The sequence below is a fragment of the Mus musculus genome, chromosome 7 (genome assembly GCF_000001635.26).
Source record: "Mus musculus strain C57BL/6J chromosome 7, GRCm38.p6 C57BL/6J".
NCBI classification, from domain to species: domain Eukaryota; kingdom Metazoa; phylum Chordata; class Mammalia; order Rodentia; family Muridae; genus Mus; species Mus musculus.
This window is the reverse complement of record NC_000073.6, coordinates 21,902,490-21,921,696: the sequence shown is the minus strand read 5'-3', so window position 1 is coordinate 21,921,696 and position 19,207 is coordinate 21,902,490. Positions and strand designations below refer to the sequence as shown.

The 19,207-nt window shown below is 42.0% G+C and overlaps 1 protein-coding gene and 2 pseudogenes across 1 annotated transcript; 1 reads left to right on the top strand and 2 right to left on the bottom strand.

Annotated features, from left to right (window-relative positions):
• The first annotated feature begins 405 nt into the window (after window positions 1–405).
• Window positions 406–12,263, top strand: Gm5891 (predicted gene 5891). Its single transcript, NM_001034904.2, has 4 exons — window positions 406–567; window positions 6,180–6,307; window positions 9,776–9,866; window positions 10,919–12,263. The coding sequence occupies exon 4, from the start codon at window positions 10,949–10,951 to the stop codon at window positions 11,888–11,890; it is 942 nt and encodes a 313-aa protein (NP_001030076.1). The 5' UTR covers window positions 406–567; window positions 6,180–6,307; window positions 9,776–9,866; window positions 10,919–10,948; the 3' UTR covers window positions 11,891–12,263.
• Gm18464 (predicted gene, 18464) lies at window positions 1,511–2,052 on the bottom strand (annotated as a pseudogene).
• Window positions 13,532–14,340, bottom strand: Gm18057 (predicted gene, 18057; annotated as a pseudogene).

Genomic DNA, 19,207 nt, shown 5'->3' with positions numbered 1-19,207 from the left:
TTATTATTAAAATAATTCTCATTGTGTACATCCATTGTACATGGCTCTGTTACTAAGGGACATTTGTATGTGTAATGGCTATTCCTGGTTGTCAAGTTGACTATATCTGGAATGAACCAAAATCCAGAATTGGAGGGCTCACCTGTGATCCAGATCTTGAGGCTAGAAGACACAAGTTTCTGACCTAAGTCTTGGCATGGAGATCTTGAGGCAAAATGACTATGAAAAGATTAGGCCAAGGCAAGATAGTACACACCTTTAATCCCAGGAGACTAAATCCAGGAGATCTCTGAGTTCAAGGTCAGCCTGGTACAAGTCCCAGATCCAGACATGGTAGTACACACCTTTAATCTGGGCCACACCTCCTGAGGGAGATCTATATAAGTTCATTGGAAGAAGGGAGATTCACTCTTTGTTACCACTTGCATTTACTTGCCAACACATCTGTTGGAATCTACTTCTACTGAAAACAAGCTGAAACAACTAGCCTCGTGGGACTGAGCAACTACTAGATTCTTGGACTTCCAATTAACAGCTGACCATCATTGGGAAATTGGACTACAGATTGTAAGTCATTACAATAAATTCCCTCAATATAGAGAAACATTTCTTACATTCTGTGACTCTAGATAACCCTGACTAGTACAGTATGCAAGTATAGACTACATTAAACATATTTTCTCCCATACTGCTTTACCTTCTCCTTCATTGCTTCTCTCCTGATTTTTTTTTTTAGTGTCTCTTAAAGATTTTTCAGTTTTTAAAATTTTATGTGACTGGATGTTTTGCCTGCCTATATGCCTATGTACTACATGAATTCAGAGTCTGCAGAGATCTGTAAAGAGTGGTTGATCCCCTCAGATTAGGGATACATATAGTTGTGAGCTGCCATATGAGTGCTAGGAATCGAATCTTGTTTCTCTCCTAGAACAGCAAGTGCTCTTAACTATGGAGACATGTCTCCTGGATTTTTAATTTTGTCTATTTATTTACTTATTTATTCACTTTATATCCCAATTGACGCCCCCTCCAACTGCCCCCCTCTCCTCCCAGTTCCCTATACTCCTCTCTTTCACCTCTGAAAAAATGGAAGCCCCTCCTGGGTACCAACCCACCCAGGCACCTCAAGTTACTGTAGCACTAGGCACATCCTCTCCCACTGAGGCCAGACAAAGCAGACCAGTTAGAGTAACAGGATCCACAGGCAGGCAGCAGAGTCAGACTAAGTCCCCACAGACAAAGCTGCACATCTGCTACATATGTGTAGGGGTCTAGGTCCAGCCCTTGTATGCTCTTTGGTTGATGGCTCGTTTTTTGGAACTCCAAAGGGTATAGGATAGTTGACTCTGATGGTCTTCTGTGGAGTCCCTGCCCCCTCCAGGTTCCCCAATCCTTCCCCCAACTCTTCCAGAAGACTTCCTGGGCTCGGTCTCATGTTTGGCTACGGGTCTCTACGTCTGTTTCAGTCAGCTGCTGGGTGGAGCCCCTCAGAGGACAATTATTCTAGGGTTGTGACTGTGAATCCATGCTGACAGATACAAACAACCTAAGGCTCCAAGATAAGAAGGCAGGCCTACAATGTGTCCCATTGATCGTCTGAGGACAGCTCAGCACACCGCCTCATCCTAAACTGCAGGGGTTGCTTCTGCATTCATTTATGTCAGTCTCACACGGGGTACCTATTTATCCAGGCCCGCAATGACAAATATAGCTGTCAACAGTGTCTTCACATGTTCTATCATTGTGACAAGGCTTTGACTAACAATGAGGTATCAAAGCCTCACAATGTGGCCCTGTGAATCTACTCCCCATGCAGTCACAGTAGTAGCTGTTTCTTCCATCCATACACAGATCCCTTGGAGATGTGGCTGACTGCACGTTCATCAAAGTTGAGTTCACAGTGGTCTCCAAGAAGTCTAGGTGAACAATCACAGAAGTGAGCCCCAAGAGCATCCTGACATATGGGGCATCATGTAGACATGGCTGGGATCCACATCCATCAATTCCCAACTCATAGCTCACTGTAGAATACTCTTGAGGACCAACTCATGTGTCGCTTCACTGAAGACTCCCAGAGTTTTAAATATTGTGTGTGTGTGTGTGTGTGTGTGTGTGTGTGTATGTATGGGGTGTGTTTGAACACTCTCATGTGGGTGCCTGCAGAGGCTAGAAGACAGCATTGCCTTCTCTGGATCTGCTGTTACAGATGATTGTGAGGGACCTGAGATAGATTTTGAGAGCTGAACCCTAGTCCTCTGCAAAAACAGCAAGTACTCTTAACTTCTGAGCCTTCCCTCCAGCCCTTTAAAGTAAAAATTTTACTTAGCATTCAAATAATAGGATTCATGATTACATTTTATACACCTGTCATAAAACTTTGCTTTGTTTGTCTTCCTCCTGCCACCCTCCTCCCTCCTCGTCTTTCTTCCACCACCCTCCTCCCTCCACATATTCCTCCTACCACCCCCTCCCTCTTCATCTTCCTCCCACCACCCTCCTCCCTCCTCATCTTCCTTCCACCATCCTCCTCCCTCCACATATTCCTCCCACCACCTTCCTCCCTCCTTCTGGTCCTCCCACCTCCCTCTTCCCTCCACCTGTTCTCCCCCACCACCCTCCTCTCTGCCACATTTTCCTCCCACCACCCCCTCCCTCCACACCTTCCTCCTGCCACTCTTCTCCATGCAACATGCTGCCTTTCTTATATCACTTCCCTTAATTTAAATAATGCCTTCTATTTCCTTTCCTTTTCTTTTATTGAAGAGATTTTTGGGGTTTTTTTCTTCACATAACATCCTGATCAAGGTCTTCCTTCCCTCTATTCCTTCCATTCTCTCCCTCCCTCCTCCTCCACCTGAATCCACAGACTTCTAAGAGGTAATAGTAAGATATGACAACATGAAATGTAATATGATTAAAATATAAACCTATCATATTGGAGTTGGACAAGATAAACAAAGATAAGGAAGCCGGGCGTGGTGGCCAACGCCTTTAATCCCAGCACTTGGGAGGCAGAGGCAGATGGATTTCTGAGTTCGAGACCAGACTGGTCTAAAAAGTGAGTTCCAGGACAGCCAGGGCTACACAGAGAAACCCTGTCTTGAAAAACCAAAAACCAAAAAAACCCACCCCATTCCTGAGCCAGGCATGGTGGCACACACCAAAATAATAATAATAATAATAATAATGAAAAGTACCCAAAAGAAGGCATAAAAAGAAGAGACACACTCATTCACAGACTCAGGAATCCCATAAAAATCCTAAATTGGAAGTCATAACGTAAATGCAGAGGACCTGGTCAAACCCGTGTGGGCCCTGTGCTTGCTGCTTCAGTATCTGTGAGCTCATATGGTCTTTGCTCCTGGTGATTAAGATGGCCTTGTTTTCTTCTTGTCCTTCAATACCTGCTGGCTATTACACTCTTTATACCTCCACTTCCACAGGCTTCCTGGAGCCCTCAGGGAGGGGTTTAACAAAGACAATAGATTTAGGCTGAGTGTTTCAAGCTCTCTCACTCTTCATTATGTCTGGCTTAGAATCTCTGTATTTTCCCCATCTGCTGCAGGAGCAATTTTCTTTGGCATTGGCTGAGCAAAGTGCTGATCTGTGAGTATAGCAAAATGTCACTAGGATTAATTTTTTTTGCTACTATTTTCTTTTGGACTAGTATTATTTTGTTTTATGCTAGGTTCCTTGGTTATCCAGTCTCAGGTATCTAGCCACCCAACCAGAGTTGGGTGTGAGTTCCTTCTTCTAGAGTGAGCCTTAGGTCAAATCAGATACTGATTGGTTACTCCTACAAACTTTGTGACACTATTTCACTAGTGTATTTTGCAGGCAGGGCATCATTGTAGATTGGAGAGTTTGTGGCTGACTTGGTGTTTGTTTTTCTTTTGGTAGCATGCACAGGATCTTCCTGTACCAAAGGCAATAGAACATAGGGTTAAAGGCTCTATGTAGGCATATCAGCTTGGCTCCTCCATGTTCATTGAGTTGCTTAGTTCGTTGCAGAAATGGTCGTAGCTGTCAGCAATCTATAGTCCTTTGAAATAGCCTGGCTTGTTTAGGGATTCTCACAGGATAGCTCTGAACAAGCCAATTAGATATAACCTAATCCCAGGACTGGAAACTTCATTTAGTGAGAAGAGATGGCAAGTGAGGCTCTATCTCTCCCATTATTTAATAATTTCATTTAGAGAACACTTATATATGTATATATTTTAGGAAGCTTCTGTTGTACAGGTTTCCATACTACCCCTCAAATGGCCCTTATGTTAGCTGTCTCTCCCCTCCACTTCCCTACTTGATCTTCCATTCCAGTCCCCCTTCAATGATAGCTATTCTATTTCTCTTTCCTAACAAGATCTACATGTACCTCCATTGTCTCTTACTCTGTATCCAATTTCTGTGGTTCTATTGATTGTAGCTAGTTTAACATTGATTCAACAGGTAATATCCACATATACTGGAACATGTAAGATTTATCTGAGTGGGTTATCCCATGCAGGAGGGTTTTTTGTTTTTGTTTTTGTTTTGTATTACCTGTGTCACAATGACACTTTTTTTTAATGTTTTTTTCGAGACAGGGTTTCTCTGTATAGCTCTGGCTGTCCTGGAACTCACTTTGTAGACCAGGCTGGCCTCGAACTCAGAAATCTGCCTGTCTCTGCCTCCTGAGTGCTGGGATTAAAGGTGTGTGCCACCATGCCCAGCCCTACAGGGTTTTTAATGGCTAAAATCCACAAACAGGGCTGGTGAGATGGCTCAGTGGGTAAGAGCACCCGACTGCTCTTCCAAAGGTCCAGAGTTCAAATCCCAGCAACCACATGGTGGCTCACAATCATCTGTAACAAGATCTGACGTCCTCTTCTGGAGTGTCTGAAGATAGCTACAGTGTACTTACATATAATAAATAAATAAATCTTTTTAAAAAATCCACAAACATCTACACCAAGTTATTCCACCAATCTGGACTTAGGGATAGGGGATTCCTTAGGAACATATCTTTGTTTGTTTGTTTCCATAGCATGAAGGGCCTAGCTTAACACTTATGGACTCCAACTTTCTCTGTGGTGAGAAACTGGGTAAATGATTTTTTGTGAAGATGTGACAAAGTCTCTTCCTCTGAGCCCCATAGATGGTAGTCACCCTGGAGTGTCCTGGGAAACAGAGCATTGTGTCACAGCATCCCAGTGTCTGTCACAAGCTACCATTTTATTCTTATTACTCTGAATCTAAAAATAAAAGAACTGATGTTCTTGAATATGAGTTAGACAGGTTCTATAAACCAACACTTATTACAGAATGTTTGTGTCCAAGTAAAAAGTGAACCACTAATATATGAATGTTAGTGTGTGCCAATTAGTTTTTGGAAACTTGACACCAGCTAGAGAAATATGGGGAAGAAGAAGGAACCTAATTCGTTTGTAGGTAATTCTATGGGGGAGCACATGATTGATTTATGTCCCTGGATACGAGGTCATGGCTGTATATATGTATATATATGCAGGCTCAGTCAAAGTAAGCAGCTTTACTCCATGGACTCTGCCTCAGTTCTGGCCTCAAGAGTCCTGTCTTGAGTTCCTGCCCTGACTTCCACTCATGTAGGCTATGATTGGGAAGTGAAAGCCAAATAAACCCTTTCTTCCCCAAGTTGCATTTCTTTGTGGTGTTTTGAATCCCAGCAAGATAAAGCACACTAATAGAGTGTGCACACCCAGTGAAGGATAGCAGTCTGCAGCCTGGTGGGATTCAGATGACTTCACTTAGTATTATAAAAGTGGGAAGGGTCTTTATTGGGGTTTGGATATTGTAATGGCTATTTCTGGTGGTCACGTTGACTATATTTGGAATAAACCAAAATCCAGAATTGGAGGGCTCACCTATGATCCAGATCTTGAGGCTGGAAGACACAAGTTTCTGACCTGGATCTTGGCATGGAGATCTTGAGGCAAAGTGACTATGAAAAGATTAGGCTAAGGCAAGATAGTACACACCTTTAATCCCAGGAGACTAAAGGCAAGAGATCTCTGAGTTCAAGGTCAGCCTGAGATAAGTCCCTGTTCCAGGGATTGTAGTACACACCTTTAATCTTGACCACACCTTCTGAGGGAGACCTACATAAGGACGGTGGAAGAAGAAAGATTCACTCTTTTTAACCACTTGCATTTACTTGCCAGCATACCTGTTGGAATCTACTTCAACAGAAGACCAGCTGAAACAACTAGCCTCGTGGGACTGAGCAACTACTAGATTCTTGGACTTCCCATTCACAGCTGACCATTGTTGGGAAGTTAGACTACAGACTGTAAGTTGCCATAATGAATTACTTCAATATAGAAAGACATTCCATATGTTCTGTAACTCTAGAGATTCCCCAAGCAATACAGATATCAACTATCCAAGAAAGGGTTCTGAGTTTGAACATTGGTCCCTAGCATGTGGCCCTGTTGGTCCAGTTGCCAAAAATCTTGAAAATATAGCCTGGCAGATAGAGTTGGTCATAGGGGGTAGGGTTGTGAGTCCTGTGTCCACTCTAACACAGGGGTCGGCTGCTTGAGAAGGTAGGACAAAGGGAGTTTGTGCTAGTCCCATGCCATTGCTGCATGGGTATTGGGCTGTGGGAAACTACAGTCTGAGGTGTGTGGCAGTCACAGCTGGCTTGAAGGTCCCTGGACCTGAGAAGAGGCTAGAGCCATGGAGTTCCCAAATTCTTGGACACTCCAGCACCTCTGCAAATAGAGGAAGATCTGAGAACAGAATCTGGGCCTGTGGGATGGAGCTAGCCCTGGGCTGTGCGTGGGAAAGGGGAGAGCTCTGGCTGGTCCCTTGTGGAGAGTCCTTGGCTTGAGAGAGGCCAACTTGGCTTGGTGGCAGTTGTGGTTGAGAATGCAAATAGACCTTCTACAGGAAATTAGACAGTGGCTCTATAGGTAAGGGCCATCTCTGTGGCTCCCCACAGTGGATCCCAATAAAAAGAGGCAGTCCATGGAGTTAAGGTATTTATTGTCATGGCAGAAATTGAATGAGTAAAACCATACCCCACTTCTCAGGATGGGCCTGAGATTAAATACCATTTGCTGGGAGGAATGTCTGAGAAGGAAAGCTTATTGGCTAAGAACTCAAGGCCTCTAGGTACCTCATTAGAATGGAGATCTGTCTTGAGTCTAAGTGACCACAGGTCACATCTCTTTTCCTATTAACTTGGTCTGAGATGTTCAGGCTACATGTGGAAGGGCTTTGGGCATTGCCCTTACTTTACTGATGAACACAAATCTATAAGGGCCTGCATTTACTGACAAGGGCCAGGTGCCTGCTGCAGGCAAAGTTCCTACCATCCCTTCAAGGTCTCTGTGCTTCTAGCCTTAGCCCAACTGAAGGCCAGGCTAACTTTCATGGTCAAATTCCTCACAATAAGGGATCTAGGGACTGCTAACTAGGTGTAACCTTCTTCATGTGTTTCTACTGCCCCACTAACCAGCCTTTCCTGTCCTGAGGACAGAATGTGAAAGAAACCAGTGAACTGTGCCCTACCATCATTGATCCATTTTACTTCTGATCTCAAAAGTAGCCATTGGGAGGTCATTGACCTGCCCACTTAAGCTCTGGCTAAGGCTGCCTCCTGTCCTTACAGTGACTGAAGTAGCTGTTGGTAGAGAGCATTTGGAGTTCTAGGCTGTTGAGCCACTGCGCTTGGATCTTCGTGTATTGTTGAATCTGAACATAGTGAGTTTTCTTTTAAATCCATAGGTTTCAGTTTAGAGGTTACTGGGTTGTTTGTTTGCTTGTTTGTTTGTTTTTTAAAGGTGTATTTATTTTATATTTGTGAGTGCACTGTAGCTATAAAAATAGTTGTGAGCCTTCATGTCGTTGCTGTAAATTGAATTTTAGGACCTCTGCTCACTCTGGTCAGCCCCACACACTCATCCCTGCTCATACTGGTCCAAGGATTTATTTATTATTATACATAAGTACAGTGTAGCTGTCTTCAGATGCACCAGAAGAGGGCATCAGATCTCATTACAGGGGGTTGTGATTGCTGGGATTTGAACTCAGGGCCTTCAGAAGAGTCCTCTTACCCACTAAGTCATCTTGTCATCCCGAAGTTTCTGTTTTCTGCTTTTATACTAACTCTCTCTTCCAGTCCTTTGTTGGTTCGAAGTATGATTGGAAGAAATTATATCTTCTTTGTTCTTTAGTTTTTTGACTTTGTTTTAAAATGTCCTATTTTACATGGCTATATTCCTTTCACTATTTTGGAACATTAGTTTATGTTAACTACACAACATGTTCATTCTCAGTGATATTTCCATACATGTACATGAAGAACATTGATCACATTCTCCTCCCCATCACACTTTCTTATGCCTGCCCCATCCAAGTCTTTCACTGTTTCCCTGTTTTGTTCACACCCTTACTTTCCAAGTAGAGGCCACATCACATCAAGTCCTCCTGTTCAGAGGACTGACAGACAGGATTGGATGGTCTCTTAAGCAAGGGCACCAATGTGTCTCTGCTTTAGCAGAAAGATTCCTCCTGGCTGGTTATCTTCTGATCTTCCTAGAAGTTCAAACATCATGACTCCATGCAAGGAGCAAAGGCAATGCTCAGATCCTATTCTGTTGATTTTATTTATGGAAGTGGGCAGCTGAAAAGGTTCAAGGCCAGGATAAATGTAAGTCTAAAAGGAGCCACAACTGTACTTCCTTGAAGAACTTTCCTTTGTGGAAGATAAAATTGCTTGTCCCTGAATTTACTTGGGTCCCTCTGTCTGCAGCTGTCATCCCATGATGTATCTTCTGTCTTAAGTAGAGCAAATGTGCTATGAAAGCTAGTGTCTTCTCAGGCATAGGAGATGGGGGCAATAGTAATTTTGAAGCAAAGAATCAAGTCTATGCCCTTGAGTCCCACTGGCCAAAGAACTCAAAAACATTTTGAGGAACAAAAGCTGCCTACTGCTTGGATGGTCTACCTCTCATTTCACAGAACTCCGTTACAAACTCCTATCCCTTTGGAAAAACAAAGGGGAATTGTTACTGTCTCTGGATCCTGGGCTTTGGTGAGAAGTCTCAGGCCTAATGGGGAACATGGGATGAATGCTATCATCTTCCTCTAAACCTCACAGGTGTTAGTCTCAAACCCTGGGTTACCATAGAAAACAGTATTTTGTTCTAACTACCAATGTAGTAAATAGCTACCATCCTTTAGCACCTATGAATGTGTGTTTTAAAAAAAGTTAATAATTGAATCCTTTTAGTGTACACATGAGTTATTACAAAGTTGTCATAAAGGCTAGGGTCTAAGTGAAAAGCTGAACACTGTCCATCTGTAGCCAATGAATGCCAGAATCCATAACTGAGGGAGGACCAAAGCTCTGGAGCCCATCATCAGTCTTAGGACTCCTTGTTAACAAGGGGAGATTCCTTGTTAAAGTTGGGGTGTCAAAAGTTCCACAGAGTGTCAAGTTGTTTGAACATTGTTCCTACCTGTTTGCATAGCTTAGGGAAAATTATGAACCTTCGGCAGTGGACCTAGCAGGAAGAAGGGTCTCTGGGCAACACTGTGGACAAATATTTGAGTGTAACCAGCCCTCTACTGCCCCACTAACCAAGATCAGACGTCCTGTCTTTCAAGAAAGAATGTGGGGAAAGCCAGTGGGTTGTGCCTGGACACCATTGATCAATTTCATGGTTTGACAACACCAGGACCCATTGTAAGGAATGATAGACACCTGTCCACTTACAGCTCTGAATGAGGCTGCTTCCTGTCATTACAGGACAGAAGCTGTAAGTTGATTGGAATGCAACTGGCATTCAATGATGCTGAGCGATTAGACTTGGACTACAGGAGCTTCAGATCCCAAAATAGTGAGTTTCTCTACACTTTGGTGACTATGATAGGCTTTTGTGGTTATGGTTTGTGTGTTTGCTGGCTTGATTTATGTGTTTACTTTTCAATGTTCTTTATTATCTTCTATTTTACTTTTTAAAGTTACATTTGATAAATTAGAATATTTTATGTCTTCAATAATGTGCATGAGTATTTTGCTTCCATGTGTGTCTGAGCACCACCTCCCTGGTCTCTGCTATGGAGGTCAGAAGATGGAGTCAGATTTTTCTGGAACTGGACTTATAGATGGTTGTGAGCCTCTTGTCAAACACCCCGAATTAAAGCAATAACATGTTCATATACCATACCTAGGTTTTAAACCAAACAAAGCTCTCACTACAACTGCCTGTAGTTCTACTCCAGAGAATCTGATGCCCTCTTCTGACCAACAAGGTTCATAAATAACATTATATAGAAAGATTCGTATCAGTATTTTAAGTGGCATGTAGTGATGATGAGTCTGCTGTATAAGTGGCCTTAGAGGCCAGAGGTGTAAGATTGAGAGCTGGACTTAGGGCAGTTGTGGGCCATCTGACCTGGGTCTTGAGAACCAAGTGCAGGTCCTCTACAGGAGTAGCTGACATTTTGGACTCCAGAGCCAGCTCTCCAGCCTGGACACTGTGGGTGTTGGAGTGTCTGTTTGTTGTCTTATGCACTCCTCTAGAACCTGATTTTCTTGGTGCACTGGCTCTCAGAGTGTGCTGAGACCAGGGGAGAGGATGGTTCTTTCCAGTGAGCAGCTCTTACTGTCCGTGATCCCTTGTTTTGTTCTATCAGTTTGCACTTGGTTGCTGTCAACCTGATCTATGTCATAGTTTGTGTCTACTGCTTTAGAAGGTGCTTTGCTCTTCTCTTCCCAAGCATTCCAAATACCTGATTAGGTTGTCTGACATGTTTCTGGCATTTTTCTTGTCTTTTGGAGGTAAGAAGTTTTAAATGTAAAAATTCTCTTCAGCCTGATTTTAAATGGTTTGTTTTTGTTTTGTTCCTTTTTTTTTTTTTTTTTTTTTTTTTACTTTCTCATTGCAAGGTTGGTTCTAGTCAAGTCATAGAGGGTCTGATGATGGAGCAGGATCTGAAGATGATGGAGCAGGATCTGAAGATGATGGAGCAGGATCTGAAGGCCTGCTACTCAATTGAAGAGAACTTCGACATTAACTATAAGATGCTGAACACACTGGGTGAAGGAAACTTTTCAGTGGTGAAACGGGCCTTCCATGTCCCCACAAGTACCTCTGTGGCTGTAAAAATTCTCCAAAACACCAAGGAGTACACCTCACCCATCTGCAGGGAAGCCAGGATTATGAAATCACTTAGCCATCCTAACATTATCAAGCTGTTTCATGTGGTCCAGAGAAGAGAGACTACCTACCTGGTGATGGAGTATGCCTCAGAGGGAGAGCTACTAGATCGCATCATCAACGTGGTGTCTTTAGAGGAGAGCGAGACTCGAAGGCTGTTTGCCCAGATAGTACATGCAGTGCAGTACTGCCATGACCATCACATTGTCCATAGAGACATAAAGGCCAGCAACATTTTGATCGACTGCAGGGGAAATGCCAAGCTGTGTGATTTTGGCTTGGCTGCTGAAGTGATTCCTGGACAAAAGCTGGCAGGTTTCTGTGGCACACTGCCCTACTGTGCCCCGGAACTCTTGCAAGCAGAGAAATATGAGGGCCTCCCTGTAGATATCTGGAGTTTAGGGGTCCTCCTGTTCCTCATGGTATCTGGGAACTTGCCTTTCCAAGGCAGGTCTTTTGTGGACTTGAAGCAGGAGATCATCTCTGCAAACTTCAGCATCCCTTCCCATGTTTCCATTGACATTTCCAATGTCATCATTGAACTGCTGATGATCAATCCCAGCAGGAGGCCCACCATCCACCAAATCATGAGGCACCCCATGATCAGGGGCAGTGAGGCATGTTTACCACCTACTTCCACACAGACTTTCCCAGGCACCCCAAGCCACAGCATTGTCAGGACCATGACAGTCATCACATAGAAGCCTGACAGGAATATGTCTTCCTGCAGTCCCCAAGAGGAGCTCTGTGGATCCCTGCAGCCACCTAAGAGTGTAGGTGTTCCAGGATCCTCCTCTGGGAATATCTTGGAGAAAGAGACCCTCATGGAAAAAAGAACCTCACCCAGGAAGAGGCCATCAAACAAGAAGAGGCTGTCCATCAGAAAGTTGCTGTCATTCGAGAAGAACCCATTATTGGTGGCCAGCCTCGGGATGGAGGTGGAGCCACCCTGCTACATCCACTCTAGTAGTGACTCACTTGACAGGCTTAGAAACCTGGAAGCAGTCCTGAGGCAAAGAGTTTCACAGAAACTTAGTCTCCTGGAACCATAGCATCCCATATAATAAATGCTCCAAACTTGTCCTTGCGAATGGATCTGTGTGCTTTCTTTCAGCATTGTTTTATTATAGGTGCATCCAAGCAATGACTTGCTCAATATCTAAGCAAAATCGAACATTGCTCCCTGGCCTTCAACAATGCCCTAGTCTTGAGCTGGCCCTGGGCTTGGAATTCAGTAAAATGTTGCCCATTCAGTGACATTCAGAATTGCCTCTAATATTGTAAGAGAGATAGTGAAAGAAATCAGGCATTACTATCTACTACATAGAGCTAGAAATCTCAGGGCAAGCTTAACAATGTAAGTTTAGAATTCTTATTATAGTTATGTATGGCATACTACATTACTTATTAGTATAAAGTCCCCCTAATACTATCACTTAGAATAAAAGCCAAGCTGTTCCCATATACAGGAATTTACAATGGTTTAGGAAGTAGATTGGGCTGTGGTTTTAGAGTATTGCATTATTGATGAGAAGGTTAGCTAGAGCGTAACTCCCTAATTAGAACCATGACTTGGGCATGAAAGCCCTTGCCTCGAGAGTGTAAAGACCTCAAACACTTGGCTTCTAAGAATATAGCTGATCTTAGATAGAGAGGACTTTGTCTCAATTGTTTTATTGCCCAGTTCCTGCCAGTTTTTATGTTTGCATTTCTCTGTTCTGTGTAAGAGTCATTAAGCATCCTGTAACCTCATTGTACCTTGCCGATGTGTCACCTAATTCCCCTATTTTCTTCTGTATTAAAAGTCTGGTACTCAATTTGACAAATTACATTCAGATACCACACTCCCTTGTGTTCGTATTTGTTTGTCATCCAGGCCAACTCCTTGCCCACTGATAACTGGAACCCCGAGTTTCACCCTTGGATCTAGGACCCAAGTGAGGTTCATCTGCAGCACTTCCCCTTGTATCTGGTGACACCATTGGAAGGAAATAAGGAAGATAACCATGAACTGTCTCTGAAATCTGTGCTGCTGCCTGCCATTAACAAAGAGAAGGAGTTTTGTTTTTAATTTTTAACTCTCTATCATTTTTATTTGTATAAATATTTTATCCCACCTGCTAATTAGGCAACTCCCAAGGCTGAGTGGCTCTGCCCGACTACTCCAACTTCTTGGGATTCTGTAATGTTCTTGCAAAGTGAGGAATCCTGACCAGAGGCAGGGGCACTATAGTCTTTGGATTCTTTAATGAAAACAGATCAGACTTTCCTCCTTGCTCAGCCTCCAGAGAGGTACCAGCTAGGTCTGGGGATAGCAATGTCAGTCTGAGCCATCTACACTGGGAATAGCTCAGCACGTGTCACTGGGTTCCTCAATAGCCAGGACCTGGTACACCATGTCTTAGGCAGCAATTCATGCCAGTACAGCCTTCAGCCCTTGAAAGGCTGCCGTGCACACAGAGATGAATTGGTAACCACAGTCTTACTGAGGCCAGGACTATCTGGAAAGGCATTCGGGGTACCCAAGTCAAGCAGCACATAGAGGTCAGGTTCAGAGTCAAGTTGTTCACCTTAGCTAGGTCCTTCACATTCAGGAAGCCTTTAGAAACGTCCCTATTAGTTCCTGAAAAACAAAACAAACAGTAAACATGATGGGAAAAATGGCACAGCAGAAGGGTGCTCTTCTCCTTCCCTCCGCTTTCCACAGTTCCTCCCCTTAGACAACCAGGTAAGGCTAAGCCTATAGTAACACTGGTCCATTCTCTCTCCTCTTGGACTTTGGAATTTTCAGGACTGACTCTCTACCTACACAAAGGGCACTGAAGTTAGAGCTCACAGTCCTGGTCTGGACAGGAGTCTCATCTGCATGGTTGATGAGCAGCAGGCTTTACAGCAGCTCAGTCTTAGGGAGCTCATGCTCAGAGCAGAGAAACTGCTGCCCAGTGGCCTTAGAGTTCAGACAGGGGGCTGTAAACACCACTCACAGGCCAGGCTGTTGCTTGGCCCTCTCTGCCTTCAGTAACTGCAACACTGAGTCACTGCTTGCACTTAGGAGCAATGAACCTGGAGACAACAACCAGGCCAGCTGTGGGGCCAGTGCTTTCCCCAAACCCAAGGTGGCACCCCTCAGCACACACACAGGGCAGCCCAGCCTACTTCCTCCAGGACTGGAACTTAACAACAAAAGCATCTACTTAACTGGCATGGGGCAGCACCTCTCACTCTCCTTGGTCTGGGAGAGAGGAAATTCAGGCCAGCATCCACTTGGGTTGGGTGAAAAAGGTGACCAATAGCCAGGGAGGCTTGGCTCAGCAGGACATCCCAGTCCCCCAGAGCTTCCAGGTTCCCCTTGGGCTGCTTGCACAAGAAGATCAGTCCTTTCTGGGACGCATGTTCCTAATCTCTAACCTGTTCCCAAATCAGCTTCCTCCTCCAGGGTTGGTTTGTCTTCATCCATAGGGGACATACCAGGAAGTGACCAGTGACTGCCTTGGATTAAGTCCTTGCCTGTGTAGAGCTTGTGGTCCCTTGCACTCTGATTAACAGAAGCCTTCTCTGGAAGAGCACAGCAGCTCTCCCAGGAGATGCTGGGCAGACAGAACAAATAAATGAAGAGGACACACGGGTCAAAAGAAAGGCTGAAAATCACAACAATCTCATGAACAAGACCCATCTTGAGTAAAAACACACCTTGAAAAGCTGGGAACTGTCAACAGCAGCCTTATCTTGTAACCTGTCTCATGCATCTCAAAAAACACTTCATAATCTCAAACAAGACTTCTCAGAACTCTGGAGCTCTTGGAGGAGAAGGAGTGTAAGACATGGATTGCTTTGTTGCATGAGGTAAGCTAGAGTCCATCCAAATTACAGTCACGCAGGCTAGGGGCTAGCCCCTCTTTGTTTTAGAAAGTTACAAGTGTTAGGCCTAGTCACTTATCTGGGTCATATAGGGAAGCCAGCAATCGGAGGGGGCCACTCTCCAGTCCCATTTTTTTTTTTTACTGGCTGAGGCTTTTATCCTAGGCCAATGAGATAGGGATCAAGATGCAAGCTCTATAGTCCTATAGGAGAAGAGAACTGGACTTTCTCTATCTACATTTAAAAAGAAAACACTCTCAAATGTTGCCAAATCAGCCCCTTAGCCATTCATGCCTTTTCTGTATGCCAAAGTTCCCTTTCTGCTGCCACAGACAATCTGGGTCCCTGGTCTGTGAAGAATGGGATTTCTTAGGCAGATGGACAAAGATTCCGGATGAAAATGACAGACAGATACACGAAAGATGTGTTGAATCTGAATGTATTGTTCTGGTTGAGCTTCAGACTTATATAACAACGAATTATCAGAGGATACAAGATACACTGAAATTCACCAGTTACAGCAGAAAGGAATTTACAGGGACTAATTAAATGTTTACATTAGGGATAACAAGCCCTGCCTAGGATCAGCCTAATGCCAGGCAAGAATTTCACACTTTAAGGTTAAAAGCATCAGGGGGTTGTTAACTCTTGACAGGCCTTAAGAGTAATGCGCTATCACAGAGCTCTAAATTCTTAGGTCTAATAAAACTTATCTTGTCTGGAGAGTTTCCCCTTATCAGGGTAGTATATCAACTTATACTTGACATGGAAGTAGCCTGTAGTAAAAGATTTCTATCTCAGTGAGACTTTTAGTCTCTATCTGTAAACAGCTGAGTAAAATGGCAAGTGCTTAATTGTTTACTGAATGGGTTAAGCTCCTTGCTGCTATCTGGAATCTAAGAACACTGGAAAAAGGCTTTAGCTATGTTAGAATACAATCTTAAAAGGCATTTACTATAAGGTAATACTATATAGAGTGCACGTGAATCTATACACTAGATTAATGTGGTGGAAATTTGAATATAATGGGTTAGGGAAAGAGATGCCATAACTCTGGGAGGAAAATTTCCCTGGACTCTTATCCTCGTGAAACAGCTTCCAGGCTTTTCGCCTGACAAACCGATCCAAACTGGAGAGTTGGCTTTCGCCAGAATATCCAGGAGGAGAGTCCTAGAAATTCATTTCTCATGAGCAGCTTTTTGGCATTTCTGCCTCACAAGCTGACTCCACCAGAGTCCGTGACATTTCACCCTTTTTTTTTTTTTTTAAATTTATCTATAATTCTCAGCCGAAGTTTCAGGATGTCCCGCTTTGTCGTAGCTACAGATTTCAGGAGCACTCTAAAGATGAGTGGAAACACAATGATTACTAATAAAGTAATGCCAAAAATAATAACAATTAGGATGATATATTGAACCCAATTCAGGGGGTTCAATGCACTTAAGTTATTTTTAAATCTCTAGCCAATTCATCAATGTTCCAAGTGTCCAGATGGCTTTTACTAATATCTGAAATTTTTAACTTTAACTGTTCTAAGTCATGAGAAATATCAGTATCTTTCCATATACCCTGTAAATGAGTTTTTGTCTTTTCCTAATCAGTGGTTGTAAGGTAAAGGAGTGACATAAATGTATAGAAAAGAAGCATGACATTTAGTAGCTAACCTGGTCTTGATATTAGCAATATCTTGTCCTATTGCCAGCACGACTTCTTTTAGGGTGTTAACCTTTGCTTCCAATTTTTTATCTATAAAATACAACTCTGACAAGGCTACAGAGATATTCTTATGCATGTCATTAACAAAATGAGCAGTATGCAGTTGTTGTACTAAGGCTGTGGTGGATATTGTAAGGGTAGTTAAAATAGCAATTAAAGCAGTAATTCCCAGGATCAAAGCTGCTACAAATCTCTTAGGTCGAATAAGTTCTTTTAGTCTTTTTAAAGCTTGCAATCCCGAATTCTCAAACCAAGGATCGTTTCCTAACTCTACAGGCAGTAAAACATATCCAGGTCTCTTAAGCAAAATCATAATAGCAGATTCCTTGTCTAAATTAGGTTCTACACAATTAGTTAATTGACAGGAATTACAATGTATATAAAAAGACTTGTTAAGATTGGTGATCTTAACTCTTAAAATTATCTAACAATAAGCATACAGGTAAGGTACACAAGCTTTTACAGCTATAGGGGAGTTGGCCTGAATGGCCAAAAACAGTCTCTGATGAAATCTTGTCCAATACTCTGTAGCAGTCCTTCCACCTCACGAGTCAGCTCTTTTAGTTGTCTCCAAGTTGACACTAGGTCTGCTCTCCTTGTTGTAGTCCATGGCGGAGATAGGAAGAGTTTCTTTATTTTGCTTGTGAGTGACTGATTTCTTTTTCCTCTGTGCACTCAATACAGCTTTCTGGTCACCACTGTCAGGGCACTCAGGAACTCACAGCTCAGCCTGTCACATGAATCATTTTGGGAGCTAGCACGCTCTTGTAGCATTCTGTGGAAAAAACAGAAATATTGCCCCCTTTCCCCCATATTAAGTATCTGAACAGGATCATACCATGTGCCAATAAGTGGATCCCTTTATCTCATGAGTATGTCTGATTGTAGGGTGCCATAGACAGAGAGATTTTTGACATCTAAATTTTTAAAAGATATAGATTTAAGGTTCCACAGTACTGTTTCCTTGGGAATAATAAAAATCTCAGTAACATGGATAACATTAAATTGTTGATAAAACGTCTCAAATGCTTGGCTATAATAGCCAGTTTTAATTGATTTGGAACACCAAGTAAAAAAATCAACATAGGCAACTATACTTTTAGTTGCTATTTTTATTAGAGCAGTTGTAATTAGAAAGATTAAAAAGGTATCAATAGTCACATGTGCATGATTTATTTAAAAAATTAAAAAGTATCTATTTGTAATAATTGATTAAGTATACGTCCTCAAGAATTAATACCAATGTGTGGAACAGGTAGAAACTGAGGACACTGAGATCAAATCTTTACAATATGACATGCACATTTATTTATTTATTTATTTATTTATTTATTTATTTATTATTTTATTTATTTTAAATACCAAATTATTATTTCGAGCCATTACTATTTTGATGATGTAAAGAATGAGATTATATGGCAATTATTTTTGTATAAGATCTATAATTTACCTGGCGTGGCATTACCTTAAGAGGTTTTTACCAGGCAATCTTTAACATTTTAAAACACTATCTACAGCACATAATTTAATTATCTGTGCTAAAGTAGGCAGAAACTCAAAAGAATAAACATGTGATCCAATTTACATATATTTTTCTTTCCATAGAAAGGTTGTTTTTAAATACAGTAAATGGGATGCATGTATGTATGAATTTACAAAAGTATGTATAATAAGCAATTAGCTTATTTTTAAGATGAATATTAATTTTATTTAAAATGATGGTATGCAATAGGTCAAATATCAATATTTTGTAATAACTAATAGCTGTTTGGAAAAAAGAATTTTTAATTCTTAATTAGTACCACAGCAGCCTTATATATAATAGGATGTTAAAACTTTGAGGTGAAGAAAGATGATTTTTACATTAATGTTTTTTCTTGTCAAAGAATAGCTGTGGACACATTTAATAACAATAACTAGAATATGTAGCTAATATTTGATTGCCATCAATTACAATCGATATCAATATATTATAGAAGTTTTCTCTACTTTCTGTTAAAGCCTTTTTAGTTCTCTCCAGTTAATTTGAATCTCACTTGATAGTACCTAATAAAGGCTTAGGTTCTCTTGTGGTGAATTTAAGGTGAGGTCTTAGTCCATTAACATCTCCTGGAAGCTTTTTGAAAATAAAATTTTGAAGTAAATTTGTACCAATTTTTTAATACAACTAAAACCCTAGATATTAAAAAAGACATTGCCTCTGAATCTTATGAAGCAACAACTATTTTCTAGAACTTTAAACTTCTCTCTAGAGACATTAGTTAATAAAATACTTTCCACTTAGGAAACAATATATACTGAAAGATTTAAACTATTTTGCTTCTTCTATTGAAGCCTGGACAATGAAAATTTCTTACATAATATAAGACTATATTAGCCGTACCTAGGGGTAAAAACCTTTAATGGTTACTAGTTCACTAGAAGTAAACTCTTTATAAATGGAA

Coding starts and splice junctions, on each gene's coding strand:
- Gm5891 (NM_001034904.2), top strand. CDS start 10,949: ATGATGGAGCAGGATCTGAAGATGATGGAGCAGGATCTGAAGATGATG.